The sequence below is a fragment of the Gymnoscopelus microlampas genome (genome assembly GCF_963454915.1).
Source record: "Gymnoscopelus microlampas genome assembly, chromosome: 2".
Classification (NCBI taxonomy): Eukaryota; Metazoa; Chordata; class Actinopteri; order Myctophiformes; family Myctophidae; genus Gymnoscopelus; species Gymnoscopelus microlampas.
The window spans coordinates 1,667,020-1,689,200 of NC_139939.1; the positions used below are offsets into that span (position 1 = coordinate 1,667,020).

At 41.5% G+C, this 22,181-nt stretch overlaps 1 protein-coding gene across 1 annotated transcript in view; it reads right to left on the bottom strand.

Moving 5' to 3' along the window:
- Window positions 1–46: 46 nt before the first annotated feature.
- The window catches only part of dok1a (docking protein 1a), a 23,602-nt gene continuing 1,467 nt past the window's right edge, over window positions 47–22,181 (bottom strand). Inside the window, exons 2-7 of the mRNA XM_084046039.1 lie at window positions 18,752–18,836; window positions 17,406–17,527; window positions 12,962–13,072; window positions 9,234–9,291; window positions 7,705–7,877; window positions 47–5,719 (exon numbers count right to left, since the gene is read on the bottom strand). Of these exons, the coding sequence (XP_083902165.1) occupies window positions 4,655–5,719; window positions 7,705–7,877; window positions 9,234–9,291; window positions 12,962–13,072; window positions 17,406–17,527; window positions 18,752–18,836 (1,614 nt within the window). The 3' untranslated portion in view covers window positions 47–4,654. The remainder of the gene's footprint in view (window positions 5,720–7,704; window positions 7,878–9,233; window positions 9,292–12,961; window positions 13,073–17,405; window positions 17,528–18,751; window positions 18,837–22,181) is intronic.

The window sequence follows — 22,181 nt, forward strand, 5'->3', positions numbered from 1 at the left end:
GGATGGGCCAAAATGGTGGCATGACACCAACAGAATACAACACTGGGTCCTTATTGCAGTAACAAAAGAGTCGATAATAAGGTAGAGATCATAATTCAGAGTTAATGATACAAATACGGTATGCTCTGAAAATGCTTGCCTACAGTACCGTAATACAGAAATAAAATAAAGAACATTTAAGTACATTTTCTCTGGCGATAATAGATTTCAAAAGCAGGAATAATTGTTTTGTCTCCAAAAGCGCATTTTCGAAGACTTTGTTCAGACTGCAGGCAGATCTGAAAATGTGTTTCTCAAATCTGATGTTTAGGACCGACTGTCCAGTGTCCACACTGTTATTAAATCTGATCTGTAGGACTCATGCCTAAAATGTGCAGCATTGTGACCTTGTATGTCGCTGTCTCAATCTCCAGTAAGGGACACAGTTTTACGACAAAATACAAAGCAGGCTTCAGTGTCCAAGTGTCCAGACTGAGACCAGTGGTGTAAAGTACAGTAACTAAGTACATTTACTCAAGTACTGTACTTAAGTGCAACTTAGGTGGTGTAAAGTACAGTAACTAAGTACATTTACTCAAGTACTGTACTTAAGTGCAACTTTTAGGTATTTCTACTTTACTGGAGTATTTCCAATGCTCCTGTACTTTTACTTCTACTCCATTACATCTCAGAGGCACATTTTGTACCCCACTACAATTATTTGAAAACTTTAGTTACTAGTTACTTTGCAGATATAAATGATTACATCATAAAACATACATTAACTACTTTAGCCCTATTTTATACCTAGATTATTTGAAAATAGCCGATCTACAAGCTCACAACGTGTCACATTGCGACGCGTTGTGAGCTTGTAGATGTGCTATTTTCAAACATTCTAGTACTTTTACTTTTACTTTAAGTATATTTTGTACTTGTACAATACTTTTGTACTTTTACTCAAGTAAATTTTGAATTCCGGACTTTTACTTGTAACAGAGTGCTTAGCGGCACTATATTGCAGTATTGATGCTTTTACATTCGACAAACATTTGAGTATTTTGTCCACCAACCACCACTGACTGAGACACATTTAGAAATCAGACCCCCCACACATATGCATGTGCACGCACACACTGTGTTTTTCAGACATGTATACCACATACCACGTATAGCGAAAATAGCCGATCTACAAGCTCACACTGTGTCATGAGACCTGTTGTGAGCTTGTAGATTGGCTATTTTCCGTATCATCTCAGCAGAGTATAGAGCCATTTTGGAAACTTTTTTATTGTGCTTCACAATGATGTCACATGTGTTAGTTAGCTATGATTTGAAAATGTTGGACTACCTCCAAACAGACCGTCCCTGTGATCTTTGGCACCGCTCCAAGGAGGGTCCCAGGGACCCCCAGGCTAATTAATAACCCATTGTTGTCAGTGTCAGATCAAACTGTAGTTAAAATATCATTGTTTAGCAAATGATTAAAATGATGTGCACATGAGGCTTTTATCCGCATGTCGTCCCTCTTGTTATGAATACTTGTGACATATGGGGACAGTTCAGTCTTCATAAACGATTGAGTTGAGTTATCAAAATCTATAATAAACACAGTGTGGCTTGGATAAAAAAACATGTTCTTTTCCCTTTTTTTAATACAAAAAACATTGTCTTGTTTTAACATCAAATAAAGATATTAAAACTGCAACTCCACTGCTTTTTGTATAGGCTTATTGTTGAGTTTTCTAAAGCATGTGCAAAACATTTAGGATGAAATGTATGATATATAATAAAGTGGAAAAACGTGACGATTCTTGAAAAAAATGATCTGAAAGGTAACACGATCAATGATCTGTCATACCCTCATACACAGTAAACATAGGAGACAGTTGCACCACCTCACACTAAGTTCTTTAGAACATCTCCGGGTCATTTCCATGTCTGCTTGAACCCAAGATATGCCCCCTGCTATATAAGCCTGTTCTACTTCAAACTCCATGTTAGACTCATTGAAAAGACACGTGCCTGCTTCTGGTGATTGATATAGTCCCTATAATGCGTTTTTCATTATGTTACTATTTTCTGTAATGCAATGTTGCATGATTGCATCAAACAGTCCCGTAAGTCCATGCATGAAATAACGAATTGAAAAGTGAAGGTCTCCCCATTCATCAGGACAGAATCAGTCCCCAGAAGCAGGGACGTGTGTTTTCAATGAGTAACATTCATTAGAAGGACAATATCAGTCACTAGAAGCAGAGACGTATGTTGTCAATAAGTATCATTCATTAGAAGGACATGGCATGTCTATTGTGTAGAAAATGATGTATTGTATCATTTGTCAAAAAAGAAACGATGCCTATGTGCTCAAATCAGGGCTGGCATACTTTGTCTTCATATTGAGATGGGTAGATACTGTATGTAGGCACGGTGGAGGAGGATAGATTATGTGGTTTGTGTGATCTTAATGACATTGAAAAGTGTCCACTCTACAACTCTATCAGGCAGAGACGTTTTAATAAGGTAGATCCTAAGTATGCATGTGTGTGGTTGGATGATTCAGAGTAACTGAAACGTCTCTTTCAACATGACATTTTTTTCATTTGCTTCATTTCTTGACAAGGCCTGGTCAATGAGGAGGAGAGGGCAATTTACATGAAATGGCATTGTCTTCTTTGTTGTTATTTTGTTCATATAAGTACTGTACGCATGTTTTATTTATGTGGTGTGTTATAAGGAAGGACTTAATATGAACAGGAAGGACTGTTAATGGACCTTGTTTTCTTTCTGTGTAATGTGTCATATAATCCCATATGGGATGGGCCAAAATGGTGGCATGACACGAAAAGAAAAAAACGTCAAAAATGTCATTCATTCATTCATTCTAACATTCATTAGAAGGACAATATCAGTCACCAGAAGCAGGGACATGTGTTTTCAATGAGTAACATTCATTAGAAGGAGTCACCAGAAGCAGGGACGTGTGTTTTCAATGAGTCTAAACATGGTTAAAATGGAGTTTGAAATAAATAAGGCTATTTTTCCATTTCCTGATAAGTAACAGTTTTGCACATAAACGTTTCCAAACGACAGCAACAATATAAAATCCTAGAAAATCATAAGTAGAGCCCTCATACTGTACGTCAGAAAGATGTCATCATAATAAACACCTTTTTGCCATATAGAAAACATATTTAACATTCAAAACATATTTAACTTTGAAAGTAAGCTCAGACATCACTGAAATGGGATGTACAAGTGAAAATAATATTTTGTAATATATTACTTTGACCAACAGAATACAACACTGGGTCCTTATTGCAGTAACAAAAGAGTCGATAATAAGGTAGAGATCATAATTCAGAGTTAATGATACAAATACGGTATGCTCTGAAAATGCTTGCCTACAGTACCGTAATACAGAAATAAAATAAAGAACATTTAAGTACATTTTCTCTGGCGATAATAGATTTCAAAAGCAGGAATAATTGTTTTGTCTCCAAAAGCGCATTTTCGAAGACTTTGTTCAGACTGCAGGCAGATCTGAAAATGTGTTTCTCAAATCTGATGTTTAGGACCGACTGTCCAGTGTCCACACTGTTATTAAATCTGATCTGTAGGACTCATGCCTAAAATGTGCAGCATTGTGACCTTGTATGTCGCTGTCTCAATCTCCAGTAAGGGACACAGTTTTACGACAAAATACAAAGCAGGCTTCAGTGTCCAAGTGTCCAGACTGAGACCAGTGGTGTAAAGTACAGTAACTAAGTACATTTACTCAAGTACTGTACTTAAGTGCAACTTAGGTGGTGTAAAGTACAGTAACTAAGTACATTTACTCAAGTACTGTACTTAAGTGCAACTTTTAGGTATTTCTACTTTACTGGAGTATTTCCAATGCTCCTGTACTTTTACTTCTACTCCATTACATCTCAGAGGCACATTTTGTACCCCACTACAATTATTTGAAAACTTTAGTTACTAGTTACTTTGCAGATATAAATGATTACATCATAAAACATACATTAACTACTTTAGCCCTATTTTATACCTAGATTATTTGAAAATAGCCGATCTACAAGCTCACAACGTGTCACATTGCGACGCGTTGTGAGCTTGTAGATGTGCTATTTTCAAACATTCTAGTACTTTTACTTTTACTTTAAGTATATTTTGTACTTGTACAATACTTTTGTACTTTTACTCAAGTAAATTTTGAATTCCGGACTTTTACTTGTAACAGAGTGCTTAGCGGCACTATATTGCAGTATTGATGCTTTTACATTCGACAAACATTTGAGTATTTTGTCCACCAACCACCACTGACTGAGACACATTTAGAAATCAGACCCCCCACACATATGCATGTGCACGCACACACTGTGTTTTTCAGACATGTATACCACATACCACGTATAGCGAAAATAGCCGATCTACAAGCTCACACTGTGTCATGAGACCTGTTGTGAGCTTGTAGATTGGCTATTTTCCGTATCATCTCAGCAGAGTATAGAGCCATTTTGGAAACTTTTTTATTGTGCTTCACAATGATGTCACATGTGTTAGTTAGCTATGATTTGAAAATGTTGGACTACCTCCAAACAGACCGTCCCTGTGATCTTTGGCACCGCTCCAAGGAGGGTCCCAGGGACCCCCAGGCTGAGAGACACCGACCCTAAATAACCCCCAGGTTCTCGTAGATGACATCAGAGAGGGTGGAGCAATCTCCTGCGGACCTGACCGCCGCCCCCGAGGAAGAGGAGGTGCAGGAGGAGAGAGGGGGAGGAGCCACGGCGTTGGAAGACGAAGACGTCGAAGAAGAAGAAGAGGAGGAGGAGGAGGAGGAGGTGGCCGCGGAAGAGGAAGAGCTGGGTTTGGGTTTGCACACCTGTGCGTACAGGTGGGCGAAGGGGTCCGGCTTCTGGGTCTTCGTTTCCGTCTCGTGGCGCGGCGCAGGCTCCGTATAAACAGGCTCCGCCATCGAGCCGAGCCTCTCGGCGACCCCTCCGACTTTGTCGTAAACCTCGGAGTAGACGGGGTCCGGCGGAGGAGAGAGATCAGAGCCGGTGCCCACGACCACAGCCCCCGGATGACGGGGGGCTGCGGTCGTGGGCGCCACCGAAGCGGGGAGGCCGTAGTTGACGATTTGGGGGACCATAACCGGCGAAGCGGGGGGTTTGAGCGGCAGAACGGTGGCGGGATCCACGTACACGGCCGTCGCCGCGGCTGCCGCTTTTGCCGCCAGGTAGCGGCAATCGACCGGGTCGGCGTATAGGGGCTCCGATTGGTCGCCGCGACGACCGGCGGAAGCGGCGTGACGCGTGGAGATGGGCGGAGGTGGCTGGATGGCGATGATGGCTTTGCCGCCGAGATTCCTGCCCGTAGCTTCCGAGTTCGGCCCGCCGCAAACGATGGAATCGGCCGGCGTGGAGTAAGGGCTCTCCAAGTCATCCGAGGTTGAATCCGTGGGTCGTCCGACATCCACCTTGAGCTTGTTGTCCAGGATGGCGGCCATGTTGGCCGTGTCGGGGATCTTAGGCAGAGGCGAGCGAGGGCAGCGATTGGTCGTCATGGCCTTCTCGGCCTCTTGGCTCACGCTGAGCGTAGTGGCGGCGGGAACCCTCTGGCGCTTGATGGCTATCTCCATGAGAGAGAAGATGTGGTCGTTCTGTCCCGTCTTAAAGGTGAAGGTGCCGGGGCCCGAGTCGCAGCGTCTGCCTGCCTCGATGGATAAGGACATCTGGAGAACAGGACAGATGATCAACAATGTGAATTAGACAAAACTAGACCATACCCGGTCGGCGCAGCGCAGCCGTGGGGGGATATGCGCACATGATCTGGCAACCCGGGAGGCAGTTCGTCCCATAGCTGGGCAGCCCCGTAACCATGGCGACAGTGTTTGACACAAAAACGCTAATAAGAAGCTGAGATTTGATGAAATTGAAAAACGGGCTTCACAGTTAAGTTCAGATGGTAATGGCCAATGGCTGTGTGCAAAATCAGAGCAATTGCTCCAGCCAGTGAGGAGAACCGGGTAGCTTCACCTACCACTACAGAGAGACAAACAGACAGAGGTTACTAGAATTATAGTAGGATAGTAGGATTATAGTAGGATAAGGACTTAAATGCTCTTAAGTCCTTTAGACCAGTGATTGTGATGCTATGTTAACTCATTTCGCTGGGGACCCCCTGGTGCTCCCTCAAGGACCACTGGTGGTCCCCGGACCACTGGTTGAAAACCACTGCCTTAGATCAACTCGTTCCCAAACATTTTAGCGTGAGACCTTGAAACGTTATTCATTTGATGTCTCCCCGAAACCAGACTTAAAAGTAGCTGATCGAAGTTTTTTTTCTAATGGGATTTCTTTAATTAAAACATTGATTTGTTTTTAATTGTATGAATATTTGTGAGTTTTAGGGGGGACGTTTTTTAAAATATTTTGAAATAATAATAATTAAGAACAACATGTACAGTAGGAAACAAAAAAGAAAAATGTGTCCAAACTCCTGACCCACTGTTTGGGAAACACTGCTTTGGACCAGTGGTTCTCTAAGTTACGATCAATAGTGAAAATAGGTTGGGAACCACTAGCCTAAACCAGACGTTCTCAAAGTGGTGTCCGGGGACCTCCAGGGGTCCTTAAAAGGGTTCCAGGGTGTCCCCAGCAAAATGAGTAAATATAGCATTTGAAGTCAGTTTAACCACTTAACCCTAAATACATTGGATATTTGAAAATAATGTGTCCCATCAGGATTACAAAAAAGTTAATTTTATTTTTGAGACTCTTGTAAGTGGGACCCTGCCACAACATGTTACAGTATGATTGAAAAAGGAGTGCTCGTTTCCTTTCGAGTTCACCTCCTGCGCTCCCCTGCAGCAAGAAATTATGTGTCGGTATATAATAATAATCTTGAAAGTGATAGAAAAAATGTGAATATATATATATCTCTTTTTAAACAAATCTTCTCTTCTGGGTATACCTGGCACAAAACATTTTCAGATGGGGGTCCGCAGCCACATATATATCATCGTTTGAACTACAGATTTAGAAGGCATCTGTAGAATCCCAAAAACCTCAGGTCTTGATGGGTAAATGGTAGGGGTGTGCCGATATATTGTCCCGCGATATATCGCGATACGTTTTCGTGACGATATGCAGCGTTTTGGTGTTTTTTCTTTTTTTTTTTAAATAATAATAATGCAAAAACAGAAGTATTTGTTTGCATTTGCTCCCCCCCCCATATATTTTCATAATAAAAAAGTTCCATATATCGTATCGTATTGATATCGTGAGCCCAATATCGTGTATCGTATCGTCAAATTAGTGTATCGGCACACCCTTAGTTAAAGGGGAATTTTTGGACAAAAAAAACAAACAAAAAAAACAGAAGTCTCGCTAGACGAGACCAAAGTCTCGAGACTTCAATCTCGTCTAGCGAGACTTAGGTTTTTCTTTTTCTTTTTTCTTGCATAGTGTTCTGTCACTATGTCAGATCTCACCAAAAAAAAAGCTATTAAAATACGCGATCTAGCGCAAGGCCTATTGGCGCAAAGTTTTAAGCTGTGGTGGACCCGGGATGGAGTTACAGTATGATATTTTTCTACTGTACCATTCATCCTAAGATATCATAACGTCATAGAAAAGGTAAGAAAACCTTAGTCCAAAATTCTCCTTTAATGGACACGGTCAAATGACTAGATAAATAAATGAGAGTTTTCATCACCTTGTCTTTTCCGTATCGTCTCAGCAGAGCGTAGGGCCACGTCAACACGCTGCTCTTCTTCTCCGCTTCTCTCAGCGTCAGCCCCTCCTCCCCCACCTGCAGCCAGTACGCCCCCTGGAGGCTGCAGCGTGTCGCCGCCTCCGTCTGCTGCACCGCCACGGAAAACTGGCACACTGCAATGGACGGGTTCAACGGCAGGCTTTTATTGTGAGGTTCACATATACTTTTATTGTGAAGTTCACAGAAACCAAAGTCTTGAAGTCACTCACGCACAGAAGTATTTTTTTTTCTATTGAAAATGACCCTAGGGTCATCTTGGATCACAATTGTAACACAGTTCTCATATGATGATATAGATGATCTAAGATTTCTCTATGGGGATTTCCAAAGTAAAACAATTACGCCAATTACTCTAGCGTGTCATTACATTGTAACATAACATGAATAACACTAGTTAAAGACTTCAAATCACATTTTTTCATTCCCAGTTATGATTAACGAGCAATTACTTGAAACAAATATATATGTAGTGAAAATAGCCGACCTATATGAGTAAATATGATACAAGGTTAAGTGGTTAATCAGACTATAATCGATATTGAATGTTTTTGTGTAAATTCGTTGATATATCAGAAACAACATATCCCACGAAAATGATCTTTTCTCAATTATTGTCTCCGCCAGGCCGAAAGGCATGGCCGAGACTATGTTTAGCACCCTCTCCGTCCGGCCGGCCGGCCGGCCGTGTGTGTGTCCATGTGTCCTTCAGTGAGACAGACACAAGAAATGATCAAAATGTGATTGCCTATCGGGCGCTTTTAGAAGATGCTGGTCAGGATGCTTTTTCTGGCCGAACGCAGTGCTATTTAATGTGGAAAATAGTTTATTTTATTGTATCAATACTGTAATGTAAAAGTCTGAAATTAAAAAAAAGTACTAAAATGTTTGAAAATAGCAGATCTACAAGCTCACAACGCGTCGCGTTGAAAATAGCTATTTGATCGGCTATTTTCAAATAGCCTATGTATAAAATAGGGCTAAAGTGGTTAACGTATGTTTTATAATGTAATGCATTTATATCTGAAAGTAAATAGTAACTAAAGTTTTTCAAATAATTGTAGTGGAGTAAAAGTACAATATTTGCCTCTGAGATGTAGTGGAGTAGAAGTAGAAGTATTGAAAATTGGAAATACTCCAGTAAAGAAAAATAAAAAAAGTACAGTACCTGAGTAAATGTAGTTAGTTACTTTACACCACTGTGTGTGTGTGTGTGTGTGTGTGTGTGTGTGTGTGTGTGTGTGTGTGTGTGTGTGTGTGTGTGTGTGTGTGCGTGCGTGCGTGCGTGCGTGCGTGCGTGCGTGCGTGCGTGCGTGCGTGCGTGCGTGCGTGCGTGCGTGCGTGCGCGCGTGTGCGTTTGTGCGTGTGCGTTTGTGTGTGCATGTGCGTGTGTGCGTGCGTGCGTGCGTGCGTGCGTGCGTGCGTGCGTGCGTGTGTGTGTGTGTATGTGTATGTGTGTGTGCGGTGTTCACCTTCCTCTGTAGAGACATAAATCTGGTTCTTCTCCATATGGAGTGGACTGCTGCCTCTCTGAAGAAGTAACACAATTGGACAAGTAGACAGACAGACAGACAGACAGACAGAGGGAGAGAGAGAGAGGTTTAACTACATGAACCCTATAGCACCCCTATTCTGGGGGTGACCATTGGTTGCTTGAGAGGTCTAACAAACGCATAAGTGACTAATGACTGCACACAGTGGCGTAAAGTAACTAAGGTACTTTTACTTTACTGGAGTATTTCCAATTGTCAGTACTTTTACTTCTATTCCACTACATCTCAGAGACAAATATTATACTTTTTACTCCCCTACAATTATTTGAAAATGCAGTTACTAGTTACTGTGTAGATTTTGATTATTATTACAAAACATACAATAACCACTTCAGCCCTATATACATTTCGGCCATTTGAAAATAGAAAAATGTTATATATCATAATATTATAGCATGGATTAAAGTTCTCAGTCGCCATGACTGATTTCAGTCATTTGGATTCCTTAGAAGGCAGCATGTCTTCTATAGATCAAAGCATGTTGCGCAGCAAAAAGAGCCGATCTAAAAGCCCTCATTGAGAGCTTGTAGATCAGTTATTTTCGGTTATTATTTTAAGATTAGAGCATTTAAAGTGGTCAAACTAGCAATATGTTCATAAGCCTATTCTATAAAACCCTAATGGTCTCGGGTATTTCATATAAAAGCAATGGTTAAAGCCTCAGTCTGTGATTTCTTCACCTGGTTGGCATTATGTAGAACAGCAGGGGGGGGGGGGGGGGGGGGGTCCGTTCATACTGTTTCACAAATCACATGTCAGGACTTGGTTTTACAAACATTTTCTGTTGTGAACACACTGTCTACTGAACACACTGTAGCTGAACACACTGTAGCTGAACACACTGTCTGCTGTGTAGCTGAACACACTGTAGCTGAACACACTGTAGCTGAACACACTGTAGAGGAACACATTGTAGCTGAACACACTGTAGCTGAACACACTGTAAAGGAACACATTGTAGCTGAACACACTGTAGCTGAACACACTGTCTACTGTGTAGCTGAACACACTGTAGCTGAACACACTGTAGAGGAACACATTGTAGCTGAACACACTGTAGCTGAACACACTGTAGAGGAACACACTGTAGATGAACACACTGTAGATGAACACACTGTCTGCTGTGCAGAACGGGGGATTACATTTGCCAAATTAGGATCAACAGTCATCGGCTTCCTTGATTGGCCAACCCAACTGATCGGCTTTGTGGATTGGCCAAACTTTTTGTGACATCTGTGCCACTGAACCAATATAAACAATAACCTGAACGTTAGGACTCTGTTGTTTCTCATAACAAGGTTTAACAAATCCAACCTGATTTAAAGTGAGAGAAATGTCCTACTGGACGGTACATCTGAATGGAGGACCAAAGACAGACTGTTATGCTGCTGTTTCAGTGGAGCACAAGGTGTACGCCTTTGGAGGGATCTGTGATGGCGGCTCAGATTGATGCCCATGTTTTCAACACAGTGTCTTTATGCTGGAGTACGTTGACCCCGGTGACAACAGGAAGAGAACGCCAACTTGAGGTTCCCTCCAAGCTTGAGGGCCACACAGCTGTGCTGATAGAATATATCATCTACATCTGGGGAGGGTACAACTACGATACAGGATAGTCCTACAAGGTGCTTTATGCATTTGATGTCGACACCCACAGATGGTTCAAACCCAGGGTTTCTGGGACTGTTCCAGGGGGGAGGATGAACCACTCAGCCTGTGTCTCGGAGAAGGTCATGTTTATCTATGGAGGAAACACCCAGCTGGCTAGATACACTAATAACATCTACAAGTTGGACACCGCCACAATGCTCTGGTCTTTAATTAACACCAGAGGAACTTCTCCACCTGCTTCATCAGGTCACTCTGCCACCATCATCAGGACAAAGATGTTTGTATTTGGGGGGGGGGGACCTGTGGGTCTCCTACAACATCATCAGAGTGTTTGACACAGAGACCAACTACTGGCTGAACACACCTTCTACACAGCTCCTTCCAGAAGGACGCAGGAGGCATTCATCCTTTGTTTACAATGGAGAGCTGTACATATTTGGTGGTCACAGTAGTGACCAGAACTTCAATGATATGTGGAAATTCAATACAGAGACCTTCTCCTGGAAGAAGGTTGAACCTAAGGGGAAAGGACCAGGTTCAATGTATAATGTGTGCTTTCGCATGGTGGGAGATCGTTTCATCCTCTTTGGGAGATACAACACAGCCAATAACCTGTATATCTTAGACCTCAGTCCTAGTATGAAGACGTTATGCAAGCTAGCAGTTATTCAGTATGGTCTTGAGCCGTGGGAACTCCCACACAACATCAGATGGGAACTGGCTGCCATGACTACCAACAGACACATTAGACAAAACTAATCTGTCCACTAAAGACGCAAATAAAATGAAACTAGAAAAAGTGCTCAGCACAGGTCTCCGCCAGGTCAGCCACCCCCCCCCCCCCCCACCCACAGCTCTTGTTCTATTTTTTTTCTCCCCCCCCCCCCTCGAGCAAGGAGGTTAGTTAGTGGCGGCGCGACTGACGTTGCTGCGGCCCATGCACTTCACACACGAACACATTTCGTTGTACCTGTGACATTTCATTGTAACTTGTATTTGTATCTGTGAACAATGACAAATAAACCTTGATTGATTGATTGATTAATTGATTGATTGATTGAGGTAGATTATTGTGGCCTCCTGGTGGTGCTATAAATAAGCCTATGTGATAAGGATGCCATTTCTTCTTGGGCCTTGCATGGCAATCGGACACTGCATTCATGATTTGAGGCATTTTGTTGCAAAAATGTGTTTTGCTAAATTAGACCTGCTGGTGGCGCTATAACAGGCCAATGTGAGAAGGATGCCATTTATTCCTCGGCCTAGTGGGAATGTGTGAGCAAACTTTCACGGAAATATCGGACACTTCCATCCTTATCACATGACTATAGAGATACTGTGTACCGATTTGCGTGATTTTTGGACAGAATCTGAGTAATAGCAAAACATTTGTTTTACAAAAGTCAGCCTCCTGGTGGCGCTCTAAAAGACAGATGTGAAAAATGCAGGGCAAAGGTTTTTCTTTGGCCTCTAGGGAGAGTGTGTGCAAAGTTTTACTGAGATGGGTGCAGTTATAGGTAAAAACGCGAATCGGCCTGTAATAGCGCCACCATGGCTGATTTGAACATTTTCAAGTGGCATTTCTTCCTCGGCCTAGTGGGAATGTGCGTGCACCATTTCACGGAAATGAATGCTTGATGATTTGAGGCATTTTGTTCAAAACTAACCAATCCTGCAAACTTTGCACTGCAAGGCGTTGTGGGCTTGTAGATCGGCTATTTTTGGCAAAGAGGTAGGTGTAGCCTGGGACCAGACGAATCTGACAGTGCAAAAAAAAAAAAGATCCCTCGCCGATTTGGGTCTGGCACCGCTCCGTTGTGAATCCATTTCCTGCTCCCGAAGTCTGGGATGACCAATCAGGGCCCAGTATTAAAATATGGGAGACTGTAATTGGCAGTTGGTTGTAGGTCTAACCAATTGCGTCCAGAGCCATTGTTTTGATCCCGCCCCTTGAGAAAAAAACTTCTGCGTTCGTGCATGCGTGCATGTGTGCGTGCGCGCGCGTGCGTGTGTGTGTGTGCGTGTTTCCCTCTCACCTGGAAGGCGACGGCACACAGTCTGGACACCCAGTCGATGCTGTCGTCTCTCAGGGCGGCAAACACCATGGTTCTCTCCTCCGTCTCGACGCAGAACGCCGACATGTTCTCCTGAAAATGACACAGAGACAAGATGACGGCGCCTCTCGGTTCTGTGACGTCACGCCCATTGAATCTAGAGGAGGGAATGTGCCTCCTTTTTTTTTGGAGAGGGGGGGGGGTTACTATTTACAATATGAAACATTGCGTTGGTTCATGCAGTCATATAGACCCCTTATCAGACAACGTCACACTGATAATAACCAAACCAGTATGCGCTCGCAGGCCGGCACCAAATGAACCCCACCGCTCATAAGGTGCAATGTTAAAATGGTCACCGCACTCACGTGTAAAATTGCATCCCATCAAACTTTCAGATGCTGTTTTTCTCCCAGTGTAGAGGAAGAATTCTTAGGATTTATACTGTGTGATCTCTCGCTCTTTAAATATATAATCCTTGGTTTCTGTTGTGTGTAAACAATAATAGCAATTCAAAGTAAAACCCACCTACAGTGGCTGTCATAAGAACGGAGGGAGTGCTCTATGATCATGGCACCAGAACCTGCTCTTGCTCGCGCAGCTGCAGCCCGTCAAGCCTAATATATGCTCCGTCCCGCGCGCAGAGAACGCGCAGAGAATAGCAGACCTCCAAGCTCCACAACGTTCACATCCGCAACGCGGTTGTGAGCTTTTATGTCAGCTATTCTCGACGCGCAATACTGTTGCACGATGGGGTATATATGTCAAGGGTGCGCCTTACAAGCCAACACAAAAGAGGAGGTTGAATGAACTGAAACCAGCGCTCCCCAAAACAACAGGTTTGGGGATCTGTTGGGTATTGATTACATGAAACAGTCACCTGTGCGTCCAGTCTCAATGTTGGTAAACAAATAATCGGTCTATACACCTCAGCTGTCCAATCAGCTGTCAGTCTATTGATTGCTTTCAATCCGGCACGCTTTTCTGCACACCAATCACATAGTCCATGAGCCAGACAAGATTTCATTATCGAAAGAGTGGGCAAAACCATACCTATATTAAATTGTTTATAAGGTCAATTTTTTTAACAACATTTTTTTTTTATCACAATGAAACTTCCCCAGTTGATTACTTACATGGAGACAATTAGTCCATGAGCCAGAGCCCCAAAATTGAGCAATGATTATCGAAAGAGTGGGCAAAACCAAACTTATATTAAATTGTTCATAGGGTCAATACGAGTAAATAAATATATGATAACCTCTCCACAGGAGTAGCTTTTTCATGGTTATCACACATTTTGTTATTTTCCCCATACGTACATAACAGGTGAAAAAATGACAAAATTTTAAAAAGAGTTATCATAATGAAACTTCCTGAGTTGATTACTTACATGAAGACAATGACTTATCGTATTACAAGTTTTCTGAAATTGTATATTTAAATATGCAAATTAGGCATTCGGAAAATATGCCCACATTTGCATAACTTTCCAGAATCAACATTGGAACATTGGACAAAGCCAGAGTCAACATACTTATTTCATTTTGTTAAGATGTTGGAGTCAAAGGTTTTTAACGAGGGAATATTCAATATCTGGCTCAATTTTGGGGCTCTGGCTCATGGACTAATTGCCTAATTTGCATATTTAAATATACAATTTCAGAAAACTTGTAATACGATAAGTCATTGTCTTCATGTAAGTAATCAACTCAGGAAGTTTCATTATGATAACTATTTTTTAAATGTTGTCATTTTTTCACCTGTCATGTACGTATGGGGAAAATAACAAAATGTGTGATAACCATGAAAAAGCTACTCCTGTGGAGAGGTTATCATATATTTATTTACTTGTATTGACCCTATGAACAATTTAATATAGGTATGGTTTTGCCCACTCTTTCGATAATGAAATCTTGTCTGGCTCATGGACTAAATGATTTATCGTATTACAAGTTTTCTGAAATTATATATTTAAATATGCAAATTAGGCATCAGGAAAATTTTCAAAATCAACATTGGAACATTGGACAAAGCCAGAATCAACATTCTTATTTCATTTTGTTAAGATGTTGGAGTCAAAGGTTTTTAACGAGGGAATATTCAATATCTGGCTCAATTTTGGGGCTCTGGCTCATGGACTAAATGGCTAATTTGCATATTTGAATATACAATTTCAGAAAACTTAATACGATAAATCATTGTCTTCATGTAAGTAATCAACTGGGGAAGTTCCATTATGATAACTATTTTTTAAATGTCATCATTTTTTTCACCTGTCATGTACGTATGGGGAAAATAACAAAATGTGTGATAAATATGAAAAAGCTGCTCCTGTGGAAAGGTTATCATGTATTTATTGACTTATATTGACCCTATAAACAATTTAATATAGGTATGTTTTTGCCCACTCTTTCAATAATCATTGCTCAATTTTGGGGCTCTGGCTCATGGACTAACAACAGCTCATTCCCTCAACAAGGCGGTCAAATATGGCTTCCTCCTACACTGGATCTCTGCTTTTCGATTGCTGCCACACACACTGCTGCTGCTGCTTACAAAGCTTGCCTCCACCACCCCAGCCTCCACCTTATAGTTCACGGTCTTGCATTACTCAAACGTTTAAACTGAAGACAATTCATGTGTGCATGGCTCTAAAGTAAACTGGAATTCAATGTTTGCACGGCTCTAAACTGAATTCAATGTTCTATGGCTTTCATGTTAAACTGCATTCAAGTTTGCATGACTCAAATTAATCTGGTTAAATGTCTTACTATGGGCCCGATCTTGTATACCTGTTGGGGGGTTTTGAACAGGGTTCCCTGATTTTCCTTTATTTCATTTAGGGAACATCTTAAAGAGACATTAACGCCACGTTTAACTGTATTCCATTTGTTGCAATAAATGGTTAAATCTAGTTGTGACGTGAGTGTTCCTGAATGAATAACAATTCAGGCATTTAGCAGACTCTTAATCCAGAGCGATTCACAGTAAACAAGGTAAACACAAGGTAATGCATCAAAGGCATAGAGACAGTGTAGTGCCTCCGTAATCTAGGACATTGGTTCTCAAAGTGGGGTCCGGGGACCCCCAGGGGTCCTTGAGGGAGTTCCAGGGGGTCCCCAGCTAAATGATGGATAGTTAGGAACCAAATGGACCCTTATGGGTCTGTAACTCTGAGAGTGTACAAATGGACCCTAATGGGTCCATTTGGTTCCATTTGTACACTCTCAGAGTTAAGTTAACATTGTTTTACAATATAAATTGGTGTCCCAGAGATAGAAATGTCATTAAATGGGGGTCCGTAGCCTAATGCATGTCAAACTGGGTGTCCTTGAGATTAAAATGGTTGAGAATCACTGCTAGAGCTAAACATCTTCTCTTATGGGGGTCCGTGACATATCTTTTCAAATGGGGGTCCGCAGGCTAATAAGTGTCAGTTTGGGGGTCCTTGACATGAAAAAGTTTGAGAACCACTAATCTAGGATCATAGGTAAACCAAGAACCTATCGTCAGTCTAAACATTATAATATCAATAAATAATATGTACATTGAAACTATACAAACTAGGATGTCAGGTCAACAAATGAGATGGCATCCATCTACATAACATGCTACCTAAATTACATTTTAACCTTTGCATAAGGCTGCATGATCGGCAAGGCTAGTGCTACGGGGCCAGGGATCCCTGACCGCACTTTGAGAACTAGTGATTTATTTGTACAGTGTCCTGTTTTTAGTTTAGTTTTTCTTTACACAGCAGAGGTTTGTTGAGCACGAATGCTCTTTTTCATCAACTTCACAATCACACACGCGCACAGCCGCACATGCACAGGGCACGCGCACGCACACACACACACACACACACACACACACACACACACACACACACACACATGCCCACGCACACGCACACACACACACACACACACACACACACACACACACACACACACACACACACACACACACACACACACACACACACACACACACACACACACACTACTGGGAGCTGACCAGCAGTGGTGGAAAAAGTACTCAAATATTTTACTTTCTACATTGCAGTATTGATACTTTGGCAACACTTTTGCTATGCATCCCATGTCTTTGACGCATTATAAACATATACTTGTTACCATGGCCGGATTAGCACTATGTGGTGCCCCAGGGCGACCTCAAGTTGAAGTGCCCCCTGCGCCGAAATTGTGCACTCGTACGAAAAATTGCCAGATTTTGTTGTTTCTTTTCGTTTTTTTGGTTACTTTATTTCGGTTTTAGGGTTAGGGTTAAGGTTATGTTATTTAATTCTTATAAAAAATGGGTGCCCCCATTGGTTGGTTCCCCAGGGCACTCGCCCCCTACGGCCTATGCGTAATCCGGCCCTGCTTGTTACTTGTCTGTGGACACTGAGAACCCCTGGTACCTTGGGAAGGGCTTCAGCGTGTGGTGGCAGTCTGCGGACACTGAGGACGTCCGACAGTCTGACCACCCTGATCTTCTTGTCTCCGTGGGTCTGCTGGTGCCTCCATGCCTCGCCTCCAGCACCTGCACATTCAGATCAAGATCACATCAGATTAGATTAGATTAGTGAAAGAGGACATGAAGGTTAGTTGGTGTGAGAGAAGAGGAGGCAGAGGACAGGGTGCGAAGGAGGCAGATGATTCGCTGTGGAGACCCCTGAAGGGAACAGCTGAAAGGAAAAGAAGAATTAGAATAGATTAGATTGAACCCAAGTCCCTACTATGGGCATGACATGATATGCGAACATTCGGCCACTTTACAAGTGAGCTTGTGGATCTGCTGTTTGGCGTAGAGGGCAAAAAGAAACTTGTGGATACTTCATTGACTCTGGTAGCTTCTTTGAATTTTCGTTGTGCAAATCTTTGATATCTTTTGATTTTTTTTGTTTTAACTCAAATCTTTGCTTCTGGGGATTCTACAAATGTCTTCTAAATCCCAACAGTTTTTTTTTGTTATATAATATCAGTGGTTCTCAAACTTTTTCATGTCAAGGACCACCCAAACTCATATGTATTTGTCCACGGACATCTCAAAATATTTGGTTCCAGCCATAGACTGTATAAATGAGATGGACAAACCCCCTCCGCTGCTTTCTACAGACCGAAAATGAAGCCGATTGTTGCAAGACTGTAGGTCCGCCATCTTTCAATACGCGTCAGAATGAGACCAGACCATTATTGGTTGGGTAGCTTGTCAATCAAGAGCGGGGGGCGGGGAATGAATGCTATTGGTTGTGTAGCTTGTCAATCAAATCATCCCGCCCCTCCTAGAGAATAGCCTATTTTATCGTCAATTTTATAATAAATAGGACCATAATTTAGCAAAACGCATATCCTGATGATTGAAAGGAGACTTTAAACTAGCGACTGGAAGCATGTAGAATTTATGACAATTTTTATTACAGTAAGAAAATCTAGTCTAAAGTTTGTCAAAAAACCCATTCACTTGCGTTAAAATAAATTCTTTCTGACACCGCAGGTCGGCGCAGGGTAAAACAGCGCCACTCTGGCCATTTTGTCGGCCTCATCGTAAATATCTAAGACTTGCCCCTTGGTTCCAGCCCCCCCCCCAAGAAGCAAAGAGTTTAGTTAAAAATGTATATTCAAAGATTTGCACACATTTTAATTTTTTCCCCCCAAAAGAATAGCAGATGTACAAGCTCATGAGCTTATAGATCTGCTATTTTTTAACAGCCAAAAGGAATCTAAAGTGACACAGATGCGTTCTGGGATTGAATGGGTGAGTTACCTCCCCAGGTTGCATTCTGGATCTCCAAGCGTCCCACTCCGTTACTGCTGGGAGGGTACAGACCCAGCCACACCTGCTTCCACTTCTGAAAGAGACACAGGTCACACACGTTAGTTCACATCTGCATGCTGCCCTGATGTGTCATCTAATTGTATCCTAGCACTGCTCCAGTGGTGGAAAAAGTACTCACATTTTGTTACTTAAATAAAAGTATCAATACTGCATTGTAGAAATACAAGTAAAAGTCCGGAATTCAAAATGTACTTGAGTAAAAGTACAAAAGTATTGGTATCAACATGTACTTAAAGTCGCAGAAGTGGAAAGTACTCATTATGCAGAATGTCCCGTTTCACAAGTTTTCAAATGTAGAAAATGTAGACAAATATTTTGAAGATAGCCGATCTACAAGCTCACAATGCGCATTGTGATCTTGTAGATTGGCTATTCTCAAATGGTCGATATGTATTCCAACTTCCAATACTTTTACTTCTACTCCACTACATCTCGGATCCAAATATTGTACTTTTACTCCACAACATTTATTTGAAAACTTTAGTTACTAGTTACTTAGTAGAGTGTGATTATTATTACTAAACATTCATTAACCACTTCAGCCCTGTATATATTTTGGCCATTTGAAAATAGCCGATATACAAGCTCACAATGTGTTCACATCGAAATGCATTTTGATGTGAACACATATATAATTTCAGCATTAAACGCCAGTATCGTTGGAGAACAGCTACTATCCATGTCATCCCAAGAGTAAAAATACCTCCACTGGTATCAACCACTGTTTCTGGATGTTTGCTCAGCAAATTCCTCCTCAATGAAGGCTTGTTTACATAAGGCAGGACCAAGACTCTTAAATATGTCACATGTCCGGCCTAACCTTAACCCCATGGTAAAGAACCTAGTGTGTACCTTCACCTTGACATGAGCTGCCTTCCTTAGGCCATTCAAACCGAGAAGACGGCCATTATTAACCATTACGTATTTTACACTTTGGCTATTCACAAATAGCAGATCTTCGTGCCGCTACGAGCTTGTGTATCTGCTATTTTTGAAAAAGCAAGAAAATTTGTGATTTTTTTTTTACTTAAATCTCTGCTTCTGGGGGGTCCCTGGAAAAAAAATTGAGATGGGGGTCCGGGGCCAAATAGATGTGATTTTGGGGGTCCTTGACATGGAAAAAGTTTGAACACCACTGATATAGCAACTTTTTTTCAGAAAACTGTTGGGATTTAAAAATAATAATAATAATTGGCCTTAATTGGCTTAATTGGTTAGTCTACTAAGTGTTATGGCTGTACACGACCCTAACTAAACCCTCCATGGAGGCCACAACAACAGTGAAGATTCAAGATTGTCACTGACATACAGGTACAAGCAGCCACATGTTGTTGTGCTACACATACTGTAACACAAAGTATATTAACCCAAGACCTGAGAATGATTCTTTTTTAAAGGTTGTCATCTTGAAGGGCCTGTCATTGTATGGCTCTTGCAAACTCATGGCTGGCAAAGAAACGCTTGGACTTTGAACTCTCCTCAACAACGCAAAGTAAAAAAAGAATTAGTCAAAGTAGTAGTAGATAAATTAAGTGACACGTCAAAAATAAAATCTAAGAGACCATACTATGTAATGGACAGGAAGTGAACAATGCAACAATTTTTTTTTTAAATAAAAAAATACAAATTTCAAGAATTTTCAAAAATAGCAGATCTACAAATGCTTTCAAAATCCTAACAGTTAAAAAAAAAAAAAAAAAAAGAATTTAAAAAGATAGCAGATCTACAAGCTCATAGCGCGGCACGCGCTATGAGCTTGTATATCTGCTATTTTTGAATAGCCAAAGAAATCTTAAAGTGACACAGATGTGTTCCAGGTCTTAATGGGTTAACCACGAGACACTTTGTGCCGCGCTGGTGGCGCTATAAAAAGCAGATGTGAAAAATGCAAGGTTTTACACAGATCGGTGCAGTTATAGGTAAAAACACGAATCGGCCTGTTATAGCGCCACCATGAGGCTGATTTGAACATTTTCAAGTGGCATTTCTTCCTCAGCCTATAGTGGGAATGTGGGTGCAAAACTTCACGGAAATCGCATGCTGTGTTCATGATTTGAGGCATTTTGTTCAAAACGGACCAATCCTGCAAACTTTGGAAGCCAATCTTAGCCAATCAGGATGGAATGTGAACAATCTGAAGGACCAGTCTAGTTTAATTATTACAGAGATACTGTGTACCGATTTGCGTGATGTTTGGACAAAATCTGTAGGAGTAGGCTACTGTCAAAAAAAAATGCACAGTTTCTCTGCAGAGATTAGCTGTCCACACACACACACACACGCACACGCACACACACACACACACACACACACACACACACACACACACACACACACACACACACACACACACACACACACACACACACACACACAGGGTGCAGAAACTAGTCTCAGCCATGTCTTTCGGCCTGGTGGAAACAATTAATGAAAAAAGTAATGAATAAATAAAAGAGCCCATCTCTGACACACAGTGAGCAGACATAAATGGTGGCATCTTATAGTGAGCATTAGTAAGGACCAATTATATGAAGATGAGGTTGAAAATGGGTGAATTGGTCCTTTAAGTTGTTTTGAAAGTTGCTATAAGATTAGCAAACTCCCTGTGAGTTGTGTGGACCAATCAGTGTTTCAACCACATGAGAGATGATGACACAATCGTCCTCAGATTTGTTTTGGTGAACTATTTCTAAACCAAAACCTGATCCTAGCCCCGGGCATCGAACGTGAACGTATAGCCCAGGGCACCAAAATGTCCCTGCCAGCAAGGGAATCAGAGCTAGATAAGGAATGTAGATTGAGCATGAAACACAAGCCTCAACAAAATCTATCAGTTTCAAAATTTGACTCATATTACATGTAAGGCCAGGCTAGGTCTTGCCCCAGCCTATATCTCTCACTCATCTATCACTCCTGGCCATTCCAAAAGGTCTGTTAACCCTTTAAGACCGGGTAAGCATCTGTGTCATTTTTAGAAGTCTTTGGGCTATTTTTTTTAAATCCAGAAAATGTGTGCACATCTTTTAATATATATTGTTTAACCTATTTGTAACTCAAATCTAAAACAAATGTTGAGATGGGGTCCACAGCCAAATACATATCATTGTGGGGGTCCTTGACATGAAAAAGTTTGAGCATCACCTAAAAAAAACATACGTTTTTTTTTTGTTACAAATGTTCGCTTAAAAAAATGTATTCAAAGATTTGCACACATTTTCAAGATTTTTCAAAAATAGCAGATCTACAAGCTCCCAACGCTTTGCTTCGCACCGCGTTGGGAGCTTGTGGATCTGCTATTTTGGGTTCTTCTTGAAGGTTTTTTTTTTTTGGAAATTGTTATTATTATTTTATTTATGAA